The 17535-nt window shown below is 43.8% G+C and overlaps 3 protein-coding genes across 3 annotated transcripts; 1 reads left to right on the forward strand and 2 right to left on the reverse strand.

Annotated features, from left to right (window-relative positions):
* The first annotated feature begins 292 nt into the window (after window positions 1–292).
* LOC118411698 (neuronal acetylcholine receptor subunit alpha-9-like) lies at window positions 293–7799 on the forward strand. The gene is made up of 6 exons (XM_035814177.1): window positions 293–513; window positions 4512–4652; window positions 5076–5272; window positions 6211–6325; window positions 6644–6869; window positions 7197–7799. Exons 1-6 carry the CDS (start codon window positions 293–295, stop codon window positions 7353–7355), a joined length of 1059 nt encoding a protein of 352 aa, XP_035670070.1. The 3' UTR covers window positions 7356–7799.
* A 1141-nt stretch (window positions 7800–8940) lies between these two features.
* LOC118412299 (sphingosine 1-phosphate receptor 2-like) lies at window positions 8941–10465 on the reverse strand. The gene has a single exon (XM_035815090.1). It carries the CDS (start codon window positions 10262–10264, stop codon window positions 9134–9136), a length of 1131 nt encoding a protein of 376 aa, XP_035670983.1. The 5' UTR covers window positions 10265–10465; the 3' UTR covers window positions 8941–9133.
* A 1168-nt stretch (window positions 10466–11633) lies between these two features.
* Window positions 11634–12925, reverse strand: LOC118412300 (G-protein coupled receptor 6-like). The gene has a single exon (XM_035815092.1). It carries the CDS (start codon window positions 12747–12749, stop codon window positions 11634–11636), a length of 1116 nt encoding a protein of 371 aa, XP_035670985.1. The 5' UTR covers window positions 12750–12925.
* Between the last annotated feature and the right edge of the window lie 4610 nt (window positions 12926–17535).

Consider the following 17535-nt stretch of genomic DNA (forward strand, 5'->3'; position numbering starts at 1 on the left):
TAAGGATTGAAACTCAGTGTTGACTCATAGCACTCAAAGTTCTCTACTATATTAATACACAGATGCACGTACAGCAACTGCAGATCGAGGTACTGTTTTTAAGTCAACAGTTTGGATTATTTCCCTGCAACATAATTTTCCTAGGGCTATAGCTTTACTACTCTTTTTACTCAACGTTTCATTTCAAAACGTCGCTAAAGTTTTCACCCATAGCACTAGTTCAAGGGTAAAGTTCACCACCTTGTTACTGGTGAACTATCGATTGAACAATAAGGTTTTGTTATTCAAGTTTATGTCTGAATCTTTGCATAGAATCGAAGGTGACGAAACCAGTGACATCCCGAACACCAACGCCATCATTACGTCATCTGGTGACGTGGCATGGCTCTACCCGGTCACCATGGTCAGCTCGTGTAAGATGAACGTTTACAGGTTCCCATTTGACGAGCATGTGTGCAGACTGCAGTTCGGCTCCTGGACATACGACGGCTTCAAAGTCAACGTCACTAACCGGTTAGCCTGTTTCTCTTATCTCGTGTATTTACACATAGAAAGAAAGAATACCTCCACCCCTGAGGTGTCGCCAAAATGGATAGTTCTTTTTCGCATTTATGTACCAACAGGCTATAACAAGTATTCACTTGTTTCTTGGCATTTTCTAAGGGCACTTTTGTTTGGTGGATACCGTCCATTTGTGAAGTTGACTGAAATGTTGCCTTCGCCAAGGCTATGCAAACGGTTGAGCAAAGGCTTGTTTGGTCTGTATATGTCACAGTAGAGATCACGATCCAGTAGAATCGCCGATCCTCCTAGGAGAGATCGCGATCGGAGTTTCTCCTAGGAGAAATCCCGATCGCAATCTGTACTAGTACAATCGCCGATTCTACTAGTATAGATTGCGATCGGGATCCCTCCTAGGAGAAACTCCGATCCAAACTCAAATGATGCTAAGATATAGGAAACAGACTGCGATCAGGATCTGTCCTAGGACAATCGGCGATTCTACTAGTACAGATTTCAATCAGGATCTCTCCTAGGAGAAAGTCCGATCAAAACTCAAATGATGCTAAGATGTAGAAAACAGCAATATTTTTTTGTAAACAATGATTTCATTTAGTATTAATGGAAACCTACTAACTCATTACCAACTACACTGAAGCCTACTTGTGTCACTTCTACAATGTTAACTTCACCGAAGACTACCACACTAGAGTCACTTCTGCAACCTAACTCAAGGTACACTATAGTATATAGCATCACTTTCATGGTAAATTTCAGGTTTTCTAATAAAGTAATTTCTGATAATGTAATTTCTGATTAAGTAGTGGCAAAAATCTTATAATATGTGAACGACACGAACAGGTGATCAAACAATGTGTCGGTTTGCAAATTTCACGGCTTTGGAGGAACAATAACAACTGTAAAGTCATCAAACAGGTGTCAAAATATCAAGCAGGGTTTCAAGATATTACTCACAATTTCACACCTATTGAGTACATTTCACAACATGTCATACGTATGGCATCAGTTCACAACTTTATATAACTAAATGAAATCATTGTTTTACAAAAATTATTCCTGTTTCCTACATTTTAGCATCATTTGAGTTTTTATCGGAGTTTCTCCTAGGAGAGATCCTGATTGCAATCTGTACTAGTAGAATCGCCGATTGTCCTAGGACAGATCCCGATCGCAGTCTGTTTCCTATATCTTAGCATCATTTGAGTTTGGATCGGAGTTTCTCCTAGGAGAAACTCCGATCGCGATCTCTCCTAGGAGGATCGGCGATTCTACTGGATCGTGATCTCTACTGTGACATATATATGGAGATAGAGAGGAACATTCGATGACTTTCTTGGATCATTACATTAGGTAGCTGGTGTATAAAGAAGAAATCATCCCCTGGGAGTATCGGGAGGTGGTGTGGTCTCATCAAAGACAGACTTGTTCCGATTACTATAGGTAGTACACTGCCATAATCATCCATTGCTTCCCTGCATCGTCATTGTACATCCTATAATCCGGTGATGTAGAGTAAACTTCTTCCAGTGCTTTCCTTCTTTTTTTTTTTTTTTTTTAAACTTTTCATGGTCCAATCCATGAACTTTATTTACAGGTATACAAATTCGGTATTTACATATTGTACAATGATATAATTACATTACTAAAGGGATTATTTCTCCCCATTTTTGTCCAGCTCTAGATTCTGATAAATTTCTTTCTGTAACTATGGCATTTTTCAAGTTTCTATAGAATAGTGTAAAACAATTTGTGTCACTGAAACATTTCTTATCTTTGTATAACACCCATGATTTGAATATAGAGTACAACGCTATAGCTAGTATATGGTTCCCTGCTTTTGAGTTGTGTACCTTTCTCGGAATTCCAAGGATGCATGTTTCAAAATTGTTAATGTTACTATTTGTCTTGATCACATATAGAAATCTAGATACTCTTTCCCAAAAGTTTTCTAATCTGGCGCAACTAAAGAACATATGTTCCTCATTCTCTGTCACCCTACAAATGTTGCAGAGAGGAGAGTCTATTATCTTCCATTTGTAGAGATTATTATTGCATGGCAGAATCCTATGTAGTAGTTTGTACATGAAATTTGACAATTTTCGTTCAGTTGTGAAGTAGATTGTTCTGTCAATCCACGGAATTTGAAACGATTCCAGATTTCTGTCGAAAGTGGACGCCCATGTTTCCAAGCTATGGGGGCTATCAAGTTTATCTAGTATTAGCTTATTATACAGATATTTACATGTGTACTTCTTGTAGTCAAATTCTTGTCTACTCTGTTCAGTGGATTGACAGTGTACGTCGTTCAGTAGTGTTATCCAACTTCTAGGAATTGCATTTTTCACTTTGTATATTTCGACTAAACAATCTTTCTTATCTCTTAATTTGTCGAGTATGTTTTTCTCGTTAATACAATTATTTTCGTCCAACAGATCTCTTACATATATAATTCCTGAATTTATCCAATTCTTAAAGTACAAAGTTGTGCTCCTTTTCTTGCTCCTATGATTAATGACATGACTAGAACCCCAAATAATGTGATTTTTTACTTCCTCTGGAGTGAGTGGTTCAGATACATTCCCCCCTCCAGCCTTGTGCCAGCTTAATATTACCTTTCTATAGTAAAGTGGTATGTGTTTCAGACACGGAGAGTCTGAACTGTTTTTAAAGTGCATTTTTAAAATAAGAAAGTCATTCCCAAGACTGTTTAGGTACATACGTGGTATAAGTTTCCAATCACCTGATGTGTTGTCCATTAACCTTCTAATAATACTAGCCTGTAAAGCTTCGATTTGTGATTTAACATCTACCATTCCTAGACCTCCCTTTTCATATTCTGCAATGACGACTGTTCTTTTAATTTTATCTCTTTTCCCCGACCATAGAAAATTGTAGAATAGATTATTTAACTTAACAATAATATTCTCTGGAACTACAAGCGAAGTTGCACAATAAGTTATTTGAGACATAATTAGGGTTTTTAATACTGTTACCTTTCCGTACAGGGTTAATGTTCTACTTTTCCACATGTTTAGAATATTTTCTATTTTAGTGACTTTATTGTTCCAGTTTTTTTCTTCGCATTCTTTTTTGTCGTAACCAAAATATATGCCTAAGGATTTGATTGCTGTTTGAGGTGTGGAGATTCCAGGAATTTTCTTTTTTCTAAACTTCCAACAACCTGCCCATATCGCTTGTGTTTTGTTGAGATTGAGTTCGGGGCCGGCTACTTTACTAAAATAAGAAAGTGATTCAATTGCTATGTGTACAGATCGTTCATCTCTTAAAAGTAGTGTAGTGTCGTCTGCCACTTGGGATATTTTAACTTCTTTTATGTCGCTACCAGATCTTATTTTTATTCCTAATATATCGTTATTTTGATCTATATACAAAGCTAATATTTCTGTTACAAAAAGAAACAGAATGGCAGACAAAGGGCATCCTTGCCTAACGCCTCGACTTAAAACAAAGAAATCAGAAATCCAGCCGTTATTGATAACTCCGCTTTTACAATTGTTATATATTGTTTTTATCCAGCTTATGTACTCATTTCCGAAGTTGTATTTTTCTAAGACTCTAAATAAGAAATTCCATTCAACGGAATCAAAAGCTTTTCTCAGATCAAGAAATAGAAGTATACCAGGAATATTTTCTGTTTCTGTGTATGTCATAACATCTAAAAGTAGTCTTATGTTCTGTGTGATGCATCTCCCTTTAATGTACGCTGTCTGATTTTCGTTAATTAACTTGGGTAAGAGAGGTTTTAATCTATTTGCAAGTACATGGGAAAGTATTTTAAAATCAACATTAAGTAAACTAATGGGTCTCCAATTTTCAATATTGTTTTCTTTTCTTTCCTTCTTATATATGATAATCTTAGTCTGGCTAATGACGGTCGATTTATCATGCACTAAACCTGTTTCAATGATAAACGAGTTAGAAAAAATATATCGGTGTTGATTTGCGTTTTTATGATATATTACTTAAAGAAACGACAAAGGTGACAGCAGCAGCTTTATACTGAACGAACAGTGGGACCTGCTGGACATCGATGCGGTGAGGCATGAACTTGTGTACCCCTGCTGTCCCGAGCCGTACCCCGACGCCTCCTTCTACATATCCATCCGCAGGTACGCTTGTTAGAAAATCAAAGTTTTGCGCAAGCCAATTCAAGACGACAGAACTGAAAATAGGCTATATCCACTAACTCACGATCGTCACATAATCAATGATACACAAAATCGGATACTTCTATACAGATTACTAAGTTACACCATAAAGCTGAAATAGAATAGGTCACTTTTTTATCCGTATTCCCATGTCACATACGTAAGTCACTTTACACCAGCTGGTTGAGGACATTGTTGCGACAGTATTGTAGTGTTTCAGTGGTACAAAATCCAGCTGTCTCTAACTCAAAGTGTCGTCGTAGGTCCTTGATGAATGTTGCTAATGTCATAGCCTTGTTGGTAATCGTGCGGTTCAAACAAGACAGAACAATCAACAATCACACAGTGCAGGTGACGAGTGTCTTACCCATATATCGCTTACAGGAAGTCGCTGTACTTCATGTTCTATGTCATCAGTCCGTGCGCCATGATGGCGGTGATGGGGCTGCTGGTGTTCCTCATGCCGCCCGACTGTGGGGAGAAGCTGTCTGTGGGGATCACCATGTTGCTGGCACTCGTCGTGTTCGCGCAGATCATCGCCGAGAGTCTGCCAGCCACGTCACGATACATTCCGCTCATTGGTACGTGTGCTTCGCCGAACTCTCAGGGACCTTCACCTTTGACCTGCTCATGCGCTGTTGGATCTGTGAACATACTTATAGTATAAGCACGTTCACAGATCGAACAACGCATGAGCAGGTCAAAGGTGAAGGTCCCTGAGAGTTCGTGTCTCCATCCTGCTTTATACGTGTCCAAGGTATGTGACCTCCGTCGGTCGGTGTGCATAGCTCTGTTCAGGCTGTCAACTTTGACTTACACTTGCGCAGTTGAATTTATGAACACGCTTAGTCCAGAATGTGGCATTCGACCGTGTGGTACAGCTGCAAAAATTAGGAATATTCAAAAAAGTTCCAACACACATTTCAGATCTAAATGTTTCGGATTCCTGGATGTTCTACTTTTTGTTTGTTCCGCACAACCCGAAAACTGCCTCTTGACGTAACACAACAGCCTTGTACACTAGGTGCAAACTGAGACAGACTGAAGTTTGATCCACTCACACCGGGAAGGACCCGTCCTCGCCCCGATAAGTTTGGTTGGTGTTTTAACGTTCTCGAGCTCGAGGTGTGGATATCTTAGGCTATCCCCGAGGCTTTACGTACCATCCGAGATTACGTTCCTCAGGAAATATGTTTACCTGAGTGGAGAATTTGTGTTAGAGTAAAGAAGGATTTCAAATGCATTACAGTCGATTCCTTTTTTCTTTATCTCTTTTGAAGTTTTCTAGGAGGACATAATTTGAAGTGGCAGCGAAGAGGCTAGAAATAGCACGGAACAATATTAATTGAAGGAAGTTGCACTCCAAATCGTAGAAACGGTTAACTGGCCAGTTCAGACAAGTTGAGGATGGTGCTGACACGCCTTCCAAAGGATTTGAAACTGTAGTGTAAAACCTTCCATATCAAATGTCATAGATTATATATTGATGGTAACTAACATTCCGAATTGCCCCTACTAGGCCAGTTTTTCGGCTGTAGCGTGTGCATCGTCGCCATCTCATCCGCCATCACAGTCCTGGTGCTGAACATACACTTCCGCGGACCCAAGCCAACTCCAGTACCTAACTGGCTGAGGTAAACATTAACACTCTCTCAACAGCAAACTACATATAATGCTGTGTTTAGCACACAGAATTATCTAATCTATAATAAAGACAATACTGCAATCGTCGTAGATTCCAATGTAGTCATTCTCCTACACGGAGCCGTTGGTATTCCGCAGCTTGTATGCTCAAACTGGAAGAGATTCTCCGTATGTATTGTGTAAGCCGCAGGTAAGGCAATGCGTAAGTGAAGGTACATGTAGGAAGCCCATGCCACTGTTATTCTATATCGGTTGCAGGGCAACAACAATATCCATGTTTACTGTTCACATACCTTACATTTATCTAGAACCTTCGTCCAGAAGGTGAGAATCGTCTTCCGACAAAACATACGCGTCCAAGCACTGACAGTGGACCAACAACAGAACAACCTCCGAGACAAGGAGGGCAGTGTCATCATCGACCGCCCGAAGACATCGGACGGCTTCACGGAAGTCAACTTCGACCGAAATGACAACAGGAGTTCCGAACTTTCCCGAGCGTACGCGATGATGCAACGGAAACTCGATGAGCAGGTGGGTTTTTCATAATTCTAATTATACAGTATGAATTGATGAGTTTCCTTTAATGTTGTACAGCCATATCAATAAGATTTCACAATACAAAGGAAACATGATGAGAAGGTATCTAGAAGGTCCAATATTTCGGGGCTTCCGGGGCTCTCCAACTATGCAATATAGAATAATGTGAATTGAATTTAGTACTATGTATCACGCAGTTGGATTTCATCAGGAAGACCTTTTGCAAACCATATGAACATCGTATAAGGCACACTGAAGGTTTAATCTTCTGCGTGACCATTGCAAAATCCCGAGCCGAATTTTTGTCTCTATACATTTCAGTCCGCCATGTTGAAGCGCCTGGTGGACAAGGTTCAGGAGAAGCACAGGGAGGAGTTAGTGAGGGACGAGTGGCAGAACACTGCTTTCGTCGTCGATAAGCTGCTGCTCGGCGCCTTCTTATTGATCCTCGTCCTCGGCTCTGTCATCATATATGCATGACGTCTGTAATCACGTGATCGTTGCCTTGTCAATCATTGTACAAATGACCTTTGCCAAAATTGAAGTAGCCTCAAATTTTGTTGATAACCTGACAAATGTATATCATGTGATTCAAGACACTCAGGCTTTTGCTGTTAACTACTTTCCCTTGCATCTTATTGTTATTGAAATCTACAGACAGGTCAGTGTCTATGCAGTGCCAGGTCTGTAACTACTAGTAGTAGTATGCAGTACCAGGTTAGTAACTCTGCAGTACCGTGTAATTATGCAGTAACAGCTTAGTAATTATGCCGAATTACGTAGTAGATGATAGATCTCTGTTTTATGGTTTGTTGTTTTTAGAAGGTTTACTTTTGATGCTGAGAATAGAATACAGACGTCTTCCGCGTTGGAAACAGTACTAGGCTACTAGCAGTGAATTAAAGAACAAACTCTGTAAATATTCTATCGTGTGCAGTATTTATTCCAACAATCAAATTCATGATTCAACGGAACCATGTCGTCATCTTACATATACTCGCACATTACATATCTAAATTACGTCAGCCATAACTATAATGATATAGAATACTCTCAACTATTATCATCAACAACATACAACATGATAACCCGTTTCTTATGTATTCTATTAGGCTGGTTCTAGACTTTTGAAAAGACAATAAGTTGCTATTCGTACAATCAACAAATCTACTGCTTTTCCTTCCCAATTCTTTTGCATACGCAATGAGCACACAAGATAATGATACAGATTCCATATGTCACATATACGCTTGTGGTATCTTAGTACGACATCACAGCAGCATGTCTCCATACGACTTACAAGATCTACGCTAGATGAGGTAAAACCTCAAGGGTCATATAAGCATAATCTCAAAAAGCGGCTAACATTATGGTGGACTTTCCAACGATTTGTGACCTGTAGAATCACTAAGCTTAAGACCGCCAAGATACAGTTACTGTCGTGATTTATCTTTCGTTTGTGATGTTTGAATAGTAATATATGTGTACGTGAGTTCTAATCCCTCTAAAATTAAGGAGAGAGAGGAAAATACCGCTAGCGTGAGAACTGTATCTTATTGTTAATACCAAGAAGGTTCAAGGCAACAGTAACATCACACGCTATTTCTTATCATATGATAAATGGTATTTTGTATCAGCTTACGCACAGCCTTACACGACTCATTTTACAATAACCATACACATATCAAATAGACATACATCATCAGACAGTACAACCATTAGATATGCATTGCTATTTAACTACAGGTAAGTGTTTTATATAATAACCTGCTGATCATGAATGGCAACTTCAAGCCCTGGAGATCATATAGGGCTGGTGAAGGGCTGTAGTCTTTTCAGACCTCACCGAGACTACTTGAGTAACTTTTTGAGGGTCATTAAAAGTGTAATACATTATATATCTTCGTCACGGTAGTAGTGTTGTGTGTTTTAAACCTGTATTTATAACATTTATGATTTATCAAGGATTTTAAACCTTCATCGACGTATGGAATGATTTATTGAACTCATTCTGACATAAATTACATGTTGACCTATAACAGTTATATATAAAGCAATGCCGGACTTTATTTTGGACAAATCACATTATATAGATGTAATTATACGTATACAGAGTGTTCATATTTACAAGACTTTGATAACGCTAAAAGGTTAGCAGGGACTCCCAGGAAGGTTTGAATTTCCATACGTTATAACAGTCTCTTTGTACACATGTAAATCGTATATATCGTATCGTCATCAAGTCACACAGAGTGTTTTCATCGTCCATTATTGTTCGTAAAGAGTCGTGCAACGCTGCGGCGGACCTCTTTGAGACGAAAGCCATAGACGACAGGATTGACTGCCGAATTCATTACGATAAAGACCATCACTCTGTAAATAGAAATGTGGTCTGTAGACAACATGGCCATTGTGCTGAAGATCGGCATCCATCCCACTAAGAAAACGATCGTGATGATGACGATGGTAAAGGCAGATTTTCTGTTGACGCTAGACTGGGCGCCGACCGAGGCCTCTTGTGCAGTGATGGCGTTCACCTGCTTCCAAAGGCACCACAGCACGCCCATGTTGAGGAGGATGATTGCCGCCATCGGGATGAAAACGAACACGAGAATGACAACCACATAGCTGTGAGGCAGTCCTCCACCTATCGGCAGGCATTCTTCGTCTACACGACTCTCACAGCTCCATCCGAGGACGGGTAGCGCCGCCAGCAGCCCAGACCACACCCAAACAACCACGATCACGACTTTACACTTGTCGTTGTTGACGTTGTTGACGTAGGTCATCCCATGCACGATGAACCAGTAGCGCTCAGCCGTCAGGGCCATCAGGCTGTATGCGGAGGAGAGCCCGGACAGAAATATCGATGTGAACATGAAACGCGACATGACGTTTGGCGGGCCAGAATCGGTTCGCACGTAGACCAGTGTCGCGCCACTTCCAAACACGAAGGCTATGCCAGTAAGGACATCACTTGTCGCAAGGTTAGCCATTAAGATGTAGACTGGCGTATGAAGCAGTTCATGCTTGAGGACCGCCGCCACTGGCAGGAAATTCGCAACGACTGACCAAATACCGAGGCAAATGGTTATGAGTAAGATCAAAATGTCGGTAGAGCCTCGGTCCCCATTAAAAGATGGAGTTTCACTCTCTGAACCATCTGATAGGTTGGAATGAACGCTTTGGCCTACCTTCGAATTGTTGCCATCACTTAGCCTAATGGTTTCATTGTTTTCCGAAGAACCATTACGTAGAGTTGACTGGTTGTGGATAACGTCCGGTCTCCACAGCCTTCTTGACGCCATGGTTACCGGGGTGTAAGGGTCCGTGACGATGAGGATCATCAGCAAGGCACCAATGTAATTACCTCCCGTAACTGTATGCATACTTCTGCTGTGTAGGTTTTGAATGACGGTCTCTCTAGGCCGAAACAGCCGGGACCACAGCACTAGCGTGAGAACTGTATCTCAATGTCGGTAAGAGCTTCTAGCTAGTTTACTTCTTGGCAACACTGTTTTACGTCATATCACATTCTAATCTTTGTACAATTGCAAATAGCACTAGCGTGAGAACTGTATCTTAATGTCCGTGGTAGCTACTAGTTGACTTCTTTGCAACACTGTTTTACGTCAGATCACATTCTAATCTTTGTACAAATGCATTGATTCGTAATTCATCGCACACTACCACAATTAAATATGACATTATTGTAAGTTTACACACGAAAACCTGAATGACTCTGTCAACTTCTAAATCTGCTGATTACATAGATTTGGTACTCTAACATGAGTCAAAGATATTGTAGGACCCTTAGCCTTTTCAAATTCCACTTAGGCAAATAACACCACTTTCAAGTATCAACAGAATTGACAGTCGTCGTAGTAGCCGACAAGTGTTCCGGTCTTTGCGACATTTACCTTGCTTTCCGACAGTAAATGTTTTGATGCCTTTCAAAAGACAGTTCATGTGTGTTGACAGAGGTTATTATGAAACATACGAAGCTGTGAATGCCACACGGAAGGAAAGTGGACTTGTCGACGCTCCAGCGCCAGCATTCAAAGAGCTAGACGCGGACAATGATCAACCATTTTTGTCACGTCGACATGAAGTGTGTTTCATGGATTCTGTGGTTTGGCGCCATAGGCAATAAGACCGTTCATAGCTCCAGGTGACCATGTACATAGCTGTCTAAAGTTTAAGGCCCTTGCACTTTGACCTTAGAACACAATGATACATCAACCCAGCACATTCGTACTTGATAAATGTGAACTGGCTAATTATGTCCCAGATCCCTCCATATGTTGGGAAGAAACGGACAATTCTGTGTAACACGTACGGGGGGAGGATAAAATTACTACAACGACAACAACATTGACCAGACAACATTGAACAGTGTGTTGTCACTGTTGATATCCCTTTGCATTATTCATAGTGGGTCGACAAGACCTATTCCTCCAGTACGTTTCTCTCTCAGCTTGTAAGTACAAAAGTACGTATGTTGTCTGTTGTATCTTAGCTGCATCTTTCGTTGCCTCTCGTTCAGCTGATATTCTTCATACTCGATATTGTATTCCTGTCTCCGATTTTAGGAAAACTCCAACGAATGAGTCTATTCTATGTTCATGTTCATGCTTTGTTCTTTGATTGCCTTGCCAGAAGTAGTAAAGACTAGTGTCTCTATGCCATCGCTCTTGACGAATCTTCACTGATACGTATACGGCGACGACAGCATCTTCAGTTGTTTTTATTGGTGTTTCAGTTACTTTTAGCGAAGAGTCGTGCAACGCCGCGGCGGACCTCTCTCAAACGAAATCCGTAGACGACAGGGTTGATTGCCGAGTTTAACACGATGAAGACCATCATTCTGTAAAGCGACGGGAAGTCATGAGTGAATAGGGCCATATTGCTGAAGATCGGCATCCATCCCACCAGGAACAAGATGGTGATGATGACGAGGGTGATGCCGGATTTTCTGTTGACGCTAGACTGGGCGCCCACCGCCGCTTCTTGTGCAGTGATGGCGTCCACCTGCTTCCAGAGGCACCACAGCACGCCCATGTTGAGGAGGATGATTGCCGCCATCGGGATGAAAACGAACACGAGCACGACAACCACATAGCTGCGAGGCAGTCCTCCGGCTATCGGGAGACATTCTATGTGGACATAACTTGCACAACGCCAGCCGAAGACGGGTAGCATGGCCAGCAGCCCAGACCACACCCAGACGATAATAGTCACGACCTTACATTTGTCGTTGGTGACGTTGTTGATGTAAGTCATCCCATGGACGATGAACCAGTAGCGCTCAGCCGTCAGGGCCATTAGACTGTAGGCGGAGGACAGCCCGGATAGGAACATCGATGTGAACATGAGACGTGCCGAGGCGTAAGAAGGGACGGAGTCGGTTCGAATGTAACCCAATGTAGTACCAGTCCCAACCATGAACGTCAGGCCAGTTAAGACATCACTAGCAGCCAGATTAGCCATCAGGATGTAAACTGGAGTGTGAAGCTGTTCGTACCTGATGATGGCTGCTAGCGGGAGGATGTTCGCAACGAAGGACCAGGCACCGAGAGTTATAGCAACACATGCGATGGTGATTGCCACGGACTGGTACATAGTACGAGATGGACTGTCACTCTGCACACATTCTGATGCATTTGAACTGATATTTTCTCCTACCTTGGAGACTGTGCTCATCTCAAAGGCGCTGCAGTTCACATTCCGGTCTGTTGAGTTGTGGACTGTGTCCGTGTCGTTGCTGGTCTCCTTAGCGGTGTCCTGCCCGGATGCTAAGGGCAGCTGGACGTAACGACCTGTGGCTAGTAGAACCACGAACGCCACTCTGATGTAGTTGCCTTTGGTACTCATCGCTTCTTCGTGGTTTTGACAAACTGAGTACGTAAGTTCTAATGTCTCGTAAAGGAGAGAGAGAAAAACAACGGTCCTAGCGTGAGAACCGCATCTTAATGTTGACACCAGCTCTGCTTCAGGGCGGCATCATATTGTAATCTTGCGTAATTAGTCGTATATTTGGAAGGTTTAAGTACAAATTACCTTTCTTCATGATCACTAATGCACAATGCCAAAAATACATCATAACACACTTCATCACATAGTATAATAAGTATGAAATATTTCAGCATTATCAAGTGCAGCCATGACAACCTGAATGGAACCTGAAGGAGCTTTATGGGGCTAAATCAGATTTCCCTTCCAGGTAGATATGTAATTAGGCTAGACCGTGTAAAGGTTAACATTCTGTATTTGCTTGCAAATGTTACCTTTCTAGTTTCATAATGTCTGTTACGGTTAGGTTGTTACCTTCGCCAAGAAGGTTATATTTTCGGTTATAAAAAGCCTCATTATGTGTCCCTATATGTAGGTCAACAGAATATAACTCGAGAAGCTGTGTATGGATTTTAATGATATTTGGTATTTGAGTAGCGGTTGCGGAAAGGAAGGTCGTGTTCGAAAATGGTTGGCATTGCCTTTTTCCGTCAGGACGGTAGCGGGCCGAATGTGTGCGTCCACTTTTTTTTTGTGTACAGCAAAACTCAAGAGGCCTTGAATGAATCCTGATGATATTTGGTAGGTGGGTAGGGGTCAGGAAAACGAAGGTCGAGTTCGATAACGGACCCCCTAGCTGCTATCTAAGGTACTGCACCAATTTTGACATCTCGTGTTCTGGACATGCTGTGGTCATGATTTTTGAGTGGTAGAAAGCCCTTGGAACAGAGAGTAAAAGTGCTGTAAGTTTGAACCCCCTGGCGAAGGTAACGCAACGGGCCCGCATGGCTAGCTGCATTTGCCGACGATTTCGTGATGTTTTACATGGAATACCCACCCGAAATGGCGGGGTAAGCAGACGCAGACAGTGTGGCATGTACAAACTATCCCGTCATGCCTCGCGCGATGAGCGAGTTAGATACAACAAACCCCACATGTGATCTCACTCCGTGTCGCGAACCGGAATAGCACGGACCTCACCATGAGCGCCCCGGCTCCCATTGTCCTGCGCGGAGATGCCACCCTTGTGGGACAGAATTTGTTCGATATCTACAAGACGGTGCGAGGAGAAACTCCCCTCCCGGAGGAGGATCTCCTTGCCAGGTTCTTAGCCGACGTGTCGCTCGGGAACCTCAGCGACAACGAGCTTTCGGAGCGGCTGGAGACCCTCACAGGACAAGACACCGTTTTCCTCCTAGCCATGACAGGAATGGACCCCAAAGCGCACGAAACCATCGTGCGCTTGGCCCACTTTCTGATCCTGGCGGCCAACGACACTGTCGCCCCCAGGCAGCAGATCCAGCCGTCCAAGGCCAGCAAAGCCGCAGCCCAGGCAGTCGCGACCCTCCTGGACCCTACCCACGTCCCGCCCCGTGGGACGGAGCGGACAACAACAGCAGCGGCGTCGAAGACAGGCGGCGCCTCTTCCTCTGGCCTCCCACCGCCAGCCAAGAAGGCAAAGAAGAAAAAGCCAGCCCCACCGGACGAGGACTCCAGCTCTGGTGACGAGAGTGATCTCGAGGTCAGTACGGTTTCTTCCTGGGTCTAAAAGTGTATTTAGGGCAGATATGTACAGACGAAAAGTGGGTTGAAGTCGTATCTCCCCGCAGCGACGGATAGAACATTGCTCTGGGTTTTCCCCTGGACGGGTGGAGTTGTATCTCCCCGATTTAGTAGAGCGGGCTGCAATTGTATCTCTCCGCTGTGACAAACGAAAACTCTCTGTAGTCCGACGATAGGGTTGCAGTCGTATCTCCCCGTCGAAACGAACGAACCAGAATCCCGAAACTCCGCAAACACGACAAAACGAAACCCTGTATTTCCGACGAGCAGGTTTCAGTTGTTCTCCCCGCAGAAGCGAACAAAACAAATCTTCTGTATTTATGACGAGCGGGTTGCAGTTGTACCTCCCCGCAGAAACGAACAAAACAAATCTCTGTATTTACGACGAGCGGGTTGCAGTTGTACCTCCCCGCAGAAACGAACAAAACAAAACCTGAACCCTGTGTTTCCAACGAGCGGGTCGTAGTTGTATCTCCTCGCGTGAAACAAACGAGATCTACCCCCGCTGTAAAAGGACGAGTGGTTTGAAGTTTTTTGCATCTCCCAAAAAAACGAGGAAACGATATGTGTTGTTTCCCTAGACCAGCGGGTCACAGTTTGTATCTCCCCACAGTGACGAAAGAAGTAACATTTGATCCCTAAAATTATGGGCAGGTTGAATCTCAGGTTGTATCGTTGATTTTCTTTCCGCCGAAGCGGGGCTAAGACATAATCTTACTCACAAAATTTGAAAACACAACAAATAAATGTGCTTCCCTCAGCCGGCACAAGCACAGACGACGAAGTTTCTCTCCCCGCAAGCAAGAAAACAAAACTTTCGGTCTTTCGGCTAAGCCTACCCCTACTCGGTTTCCCCCGCCTCTCGATTAGCTTGTGCAGACGTCTAAGTACAGGTTAAAAGAGGGAGGAGGAATCCAGTGTTTTCTCGCCTTTTTTCAAATTCTAAGTTTGTTTTCCCTCGCCCATGTAGCTATTATTGTAATCGTGAAACTACAATTACTCCCACCGAGCTCCTAATTACACCCAGGTCTAGCGATAGACAAACCGAGGTGTCAACAACGTGCTCTCGCAGCATGAGACAAGTTTTTCGGTATTCCCTAATCGATCATGACATTCCACCACGTCACAGTCGGGCGCCGACAAAGACTCCCGTCCGTTCCCTAGTTCGCTAACATGTGTCAACCAAAACCGCTAACCCAAATAGTTGTGGCAATGAGCGGAAATTTGGAGCAGTTTGAAGAGTAAAACCTGACGTTGGTTTTCATTTGATTTTCTCTCTAGGATGACTCGCTTCGACGGGAGTTAGACAAGGCAAAGGAAGCATGTCTAGACCCCCTCGTCCATCGCTACCCCGCCAAACTCCGGATCCACGGACCATTGTGTCGCCTGAAGGATAAAACCATCAGGGTGGGAGCTAAAAGGAGCGTTGTGGAGCGCTTCGAGAACTTAGCAAACTTCGTGCTCGAAAACTCCTCGAACGAGGGGATTGGAGAAGAAGTCAGGATCCTCCTGATGACAACATCCGAGTCCAGCAATCGCCAGCCGTCCTACGGTCAGACTCAGAGCCACCGGGGCCCGCCACCACCAGGAGCCTGGGGCCCGCCACCACCAGGAGCCTGGGGACCGCCCCAGGGCCCACCCCAGCCATACCGCCCATGGGGACAGGGCTCGGGCGCCGAGGGGTGGGGACCACCTCCACGCCGGTCCTCGGCACGCCCGCCACGCATCCACAACTCAGACAGGTGCTTCACGTGTGGGGAGGTTGGCCACTGGCGATCCGACTGCCCCCTCAACCCGAAGAAGCGGCGGTGAACCGAGGACGGGACTGACAGACCTGAACTCTAAAAGTGTGATGAAAGAGCATACATAGTGACTCTGGTAGATTAGTAAGCACAAGAAAGTTAATATGTAGAAAGTTAGAACACGAAGATTAAAGAAAGAATGATGCACATACATACATGTCCATGTTGCCTTTTTTCTTTTCTTTTTTGCATTGTGATTTGACCTCAGAGCAAAGATGGACGTCGATTAACCATGTTTTGATGTAAACCGGGAGGTGACCCCCCACGACACGACGCTTCAAATAGGTCAAGATAAGATTAGAGTCGTCAGTATGGAAACCCGCTCGGGGCTCGGTTCAGATATTTTATTTGAGAGGCAGCGGTCCGCAAAAAATTAATTACAGATCACATACTCATGTAAATGACAGTGCTAGTGACACTGCTTTGTGACACCATTTCCTTTGAGCCAAATGACAGCAGCCAAGTAGGTGGCCCGCTAGCCTCCTTCACCGGCCTCTCTGGGAAGCTTGGCATTTTTTTTTTGTAGGAAGGAAGCCGATTTCGCTTAGCCCGTACAAGCTTTCCGGGGGTTTTTCCTGGCCTTGTACCAGACTTCCGGAACCCTGAAAACACGTCAAAATAGATCCAATTGGGGGGGGTTTTTCCCGGCCGGGGAACAGTTCGGGTTCCCGGGTTCCGGGGTTTGGGGGCTTTTGCCTAGCCGGTTTTTTTTTTTTGGCCGGGTTCCTCCTTTTTTTGTTCCCCTTTTCGGTTTTTTTCAGCGTTCCGGGTTTTGGTAGGGATTTTTTTTTTCTTTTCCCGGCTTTTTCCCGGTTAAAAATCGGGAATGGGCTTTCCGCCCCCCCCCCCCCCCCCCCCCCCACACACAAAAAAAAAGGGTTCGCTTAAAAGGCTGGGCTGTCTACCAGGCCAGGCTACCTGGCCTGTCTACCTGGCCTGGCTATCACGTCAGGCTACTCAGATCCCCCCATTCATATCCCCATCATATGGCACTCAGCCAAAATAGCTGATTGACAGGCATAATAATTGCTGATCTCCAACCCTGCTAGTGCCAGTGACCCAAGGTTGCCCTGTCCACCACTGGCTGGGCCCTTTGGGAATGTGTCTGGGAGGCCTTGCTTGCAGCATGTCAGGAACACAAGTACCAGCATTGTGTTTGTGTATGTTTGTGGGTGTGTAAATGTGTGAGTGTGTGTGTGTGTGTAAGAATGGGCTTGCCAGCAACAGAAATTTGTTTCTTTATTGAATATCTATCTTCTAGAACAGAAACTATCTCAGCTTGT

Source organism: Branchiostoma floridae, chromosome 3 (genome assembly GCF_000003815.2).
Source record: "Branchiostoma floridae strain S238N-H82 chromosome 3, Bfl_VNyyK, whole genome shotgun sequence".
Classification (NCBI taxonomy): domain Eukaryota; kingdom Metazoa; phylum Chordata; class Leptocardii; order Amphioxiformes; family Branchiostomatidae; genus Branchiostoma; species Branchiostoma floridae.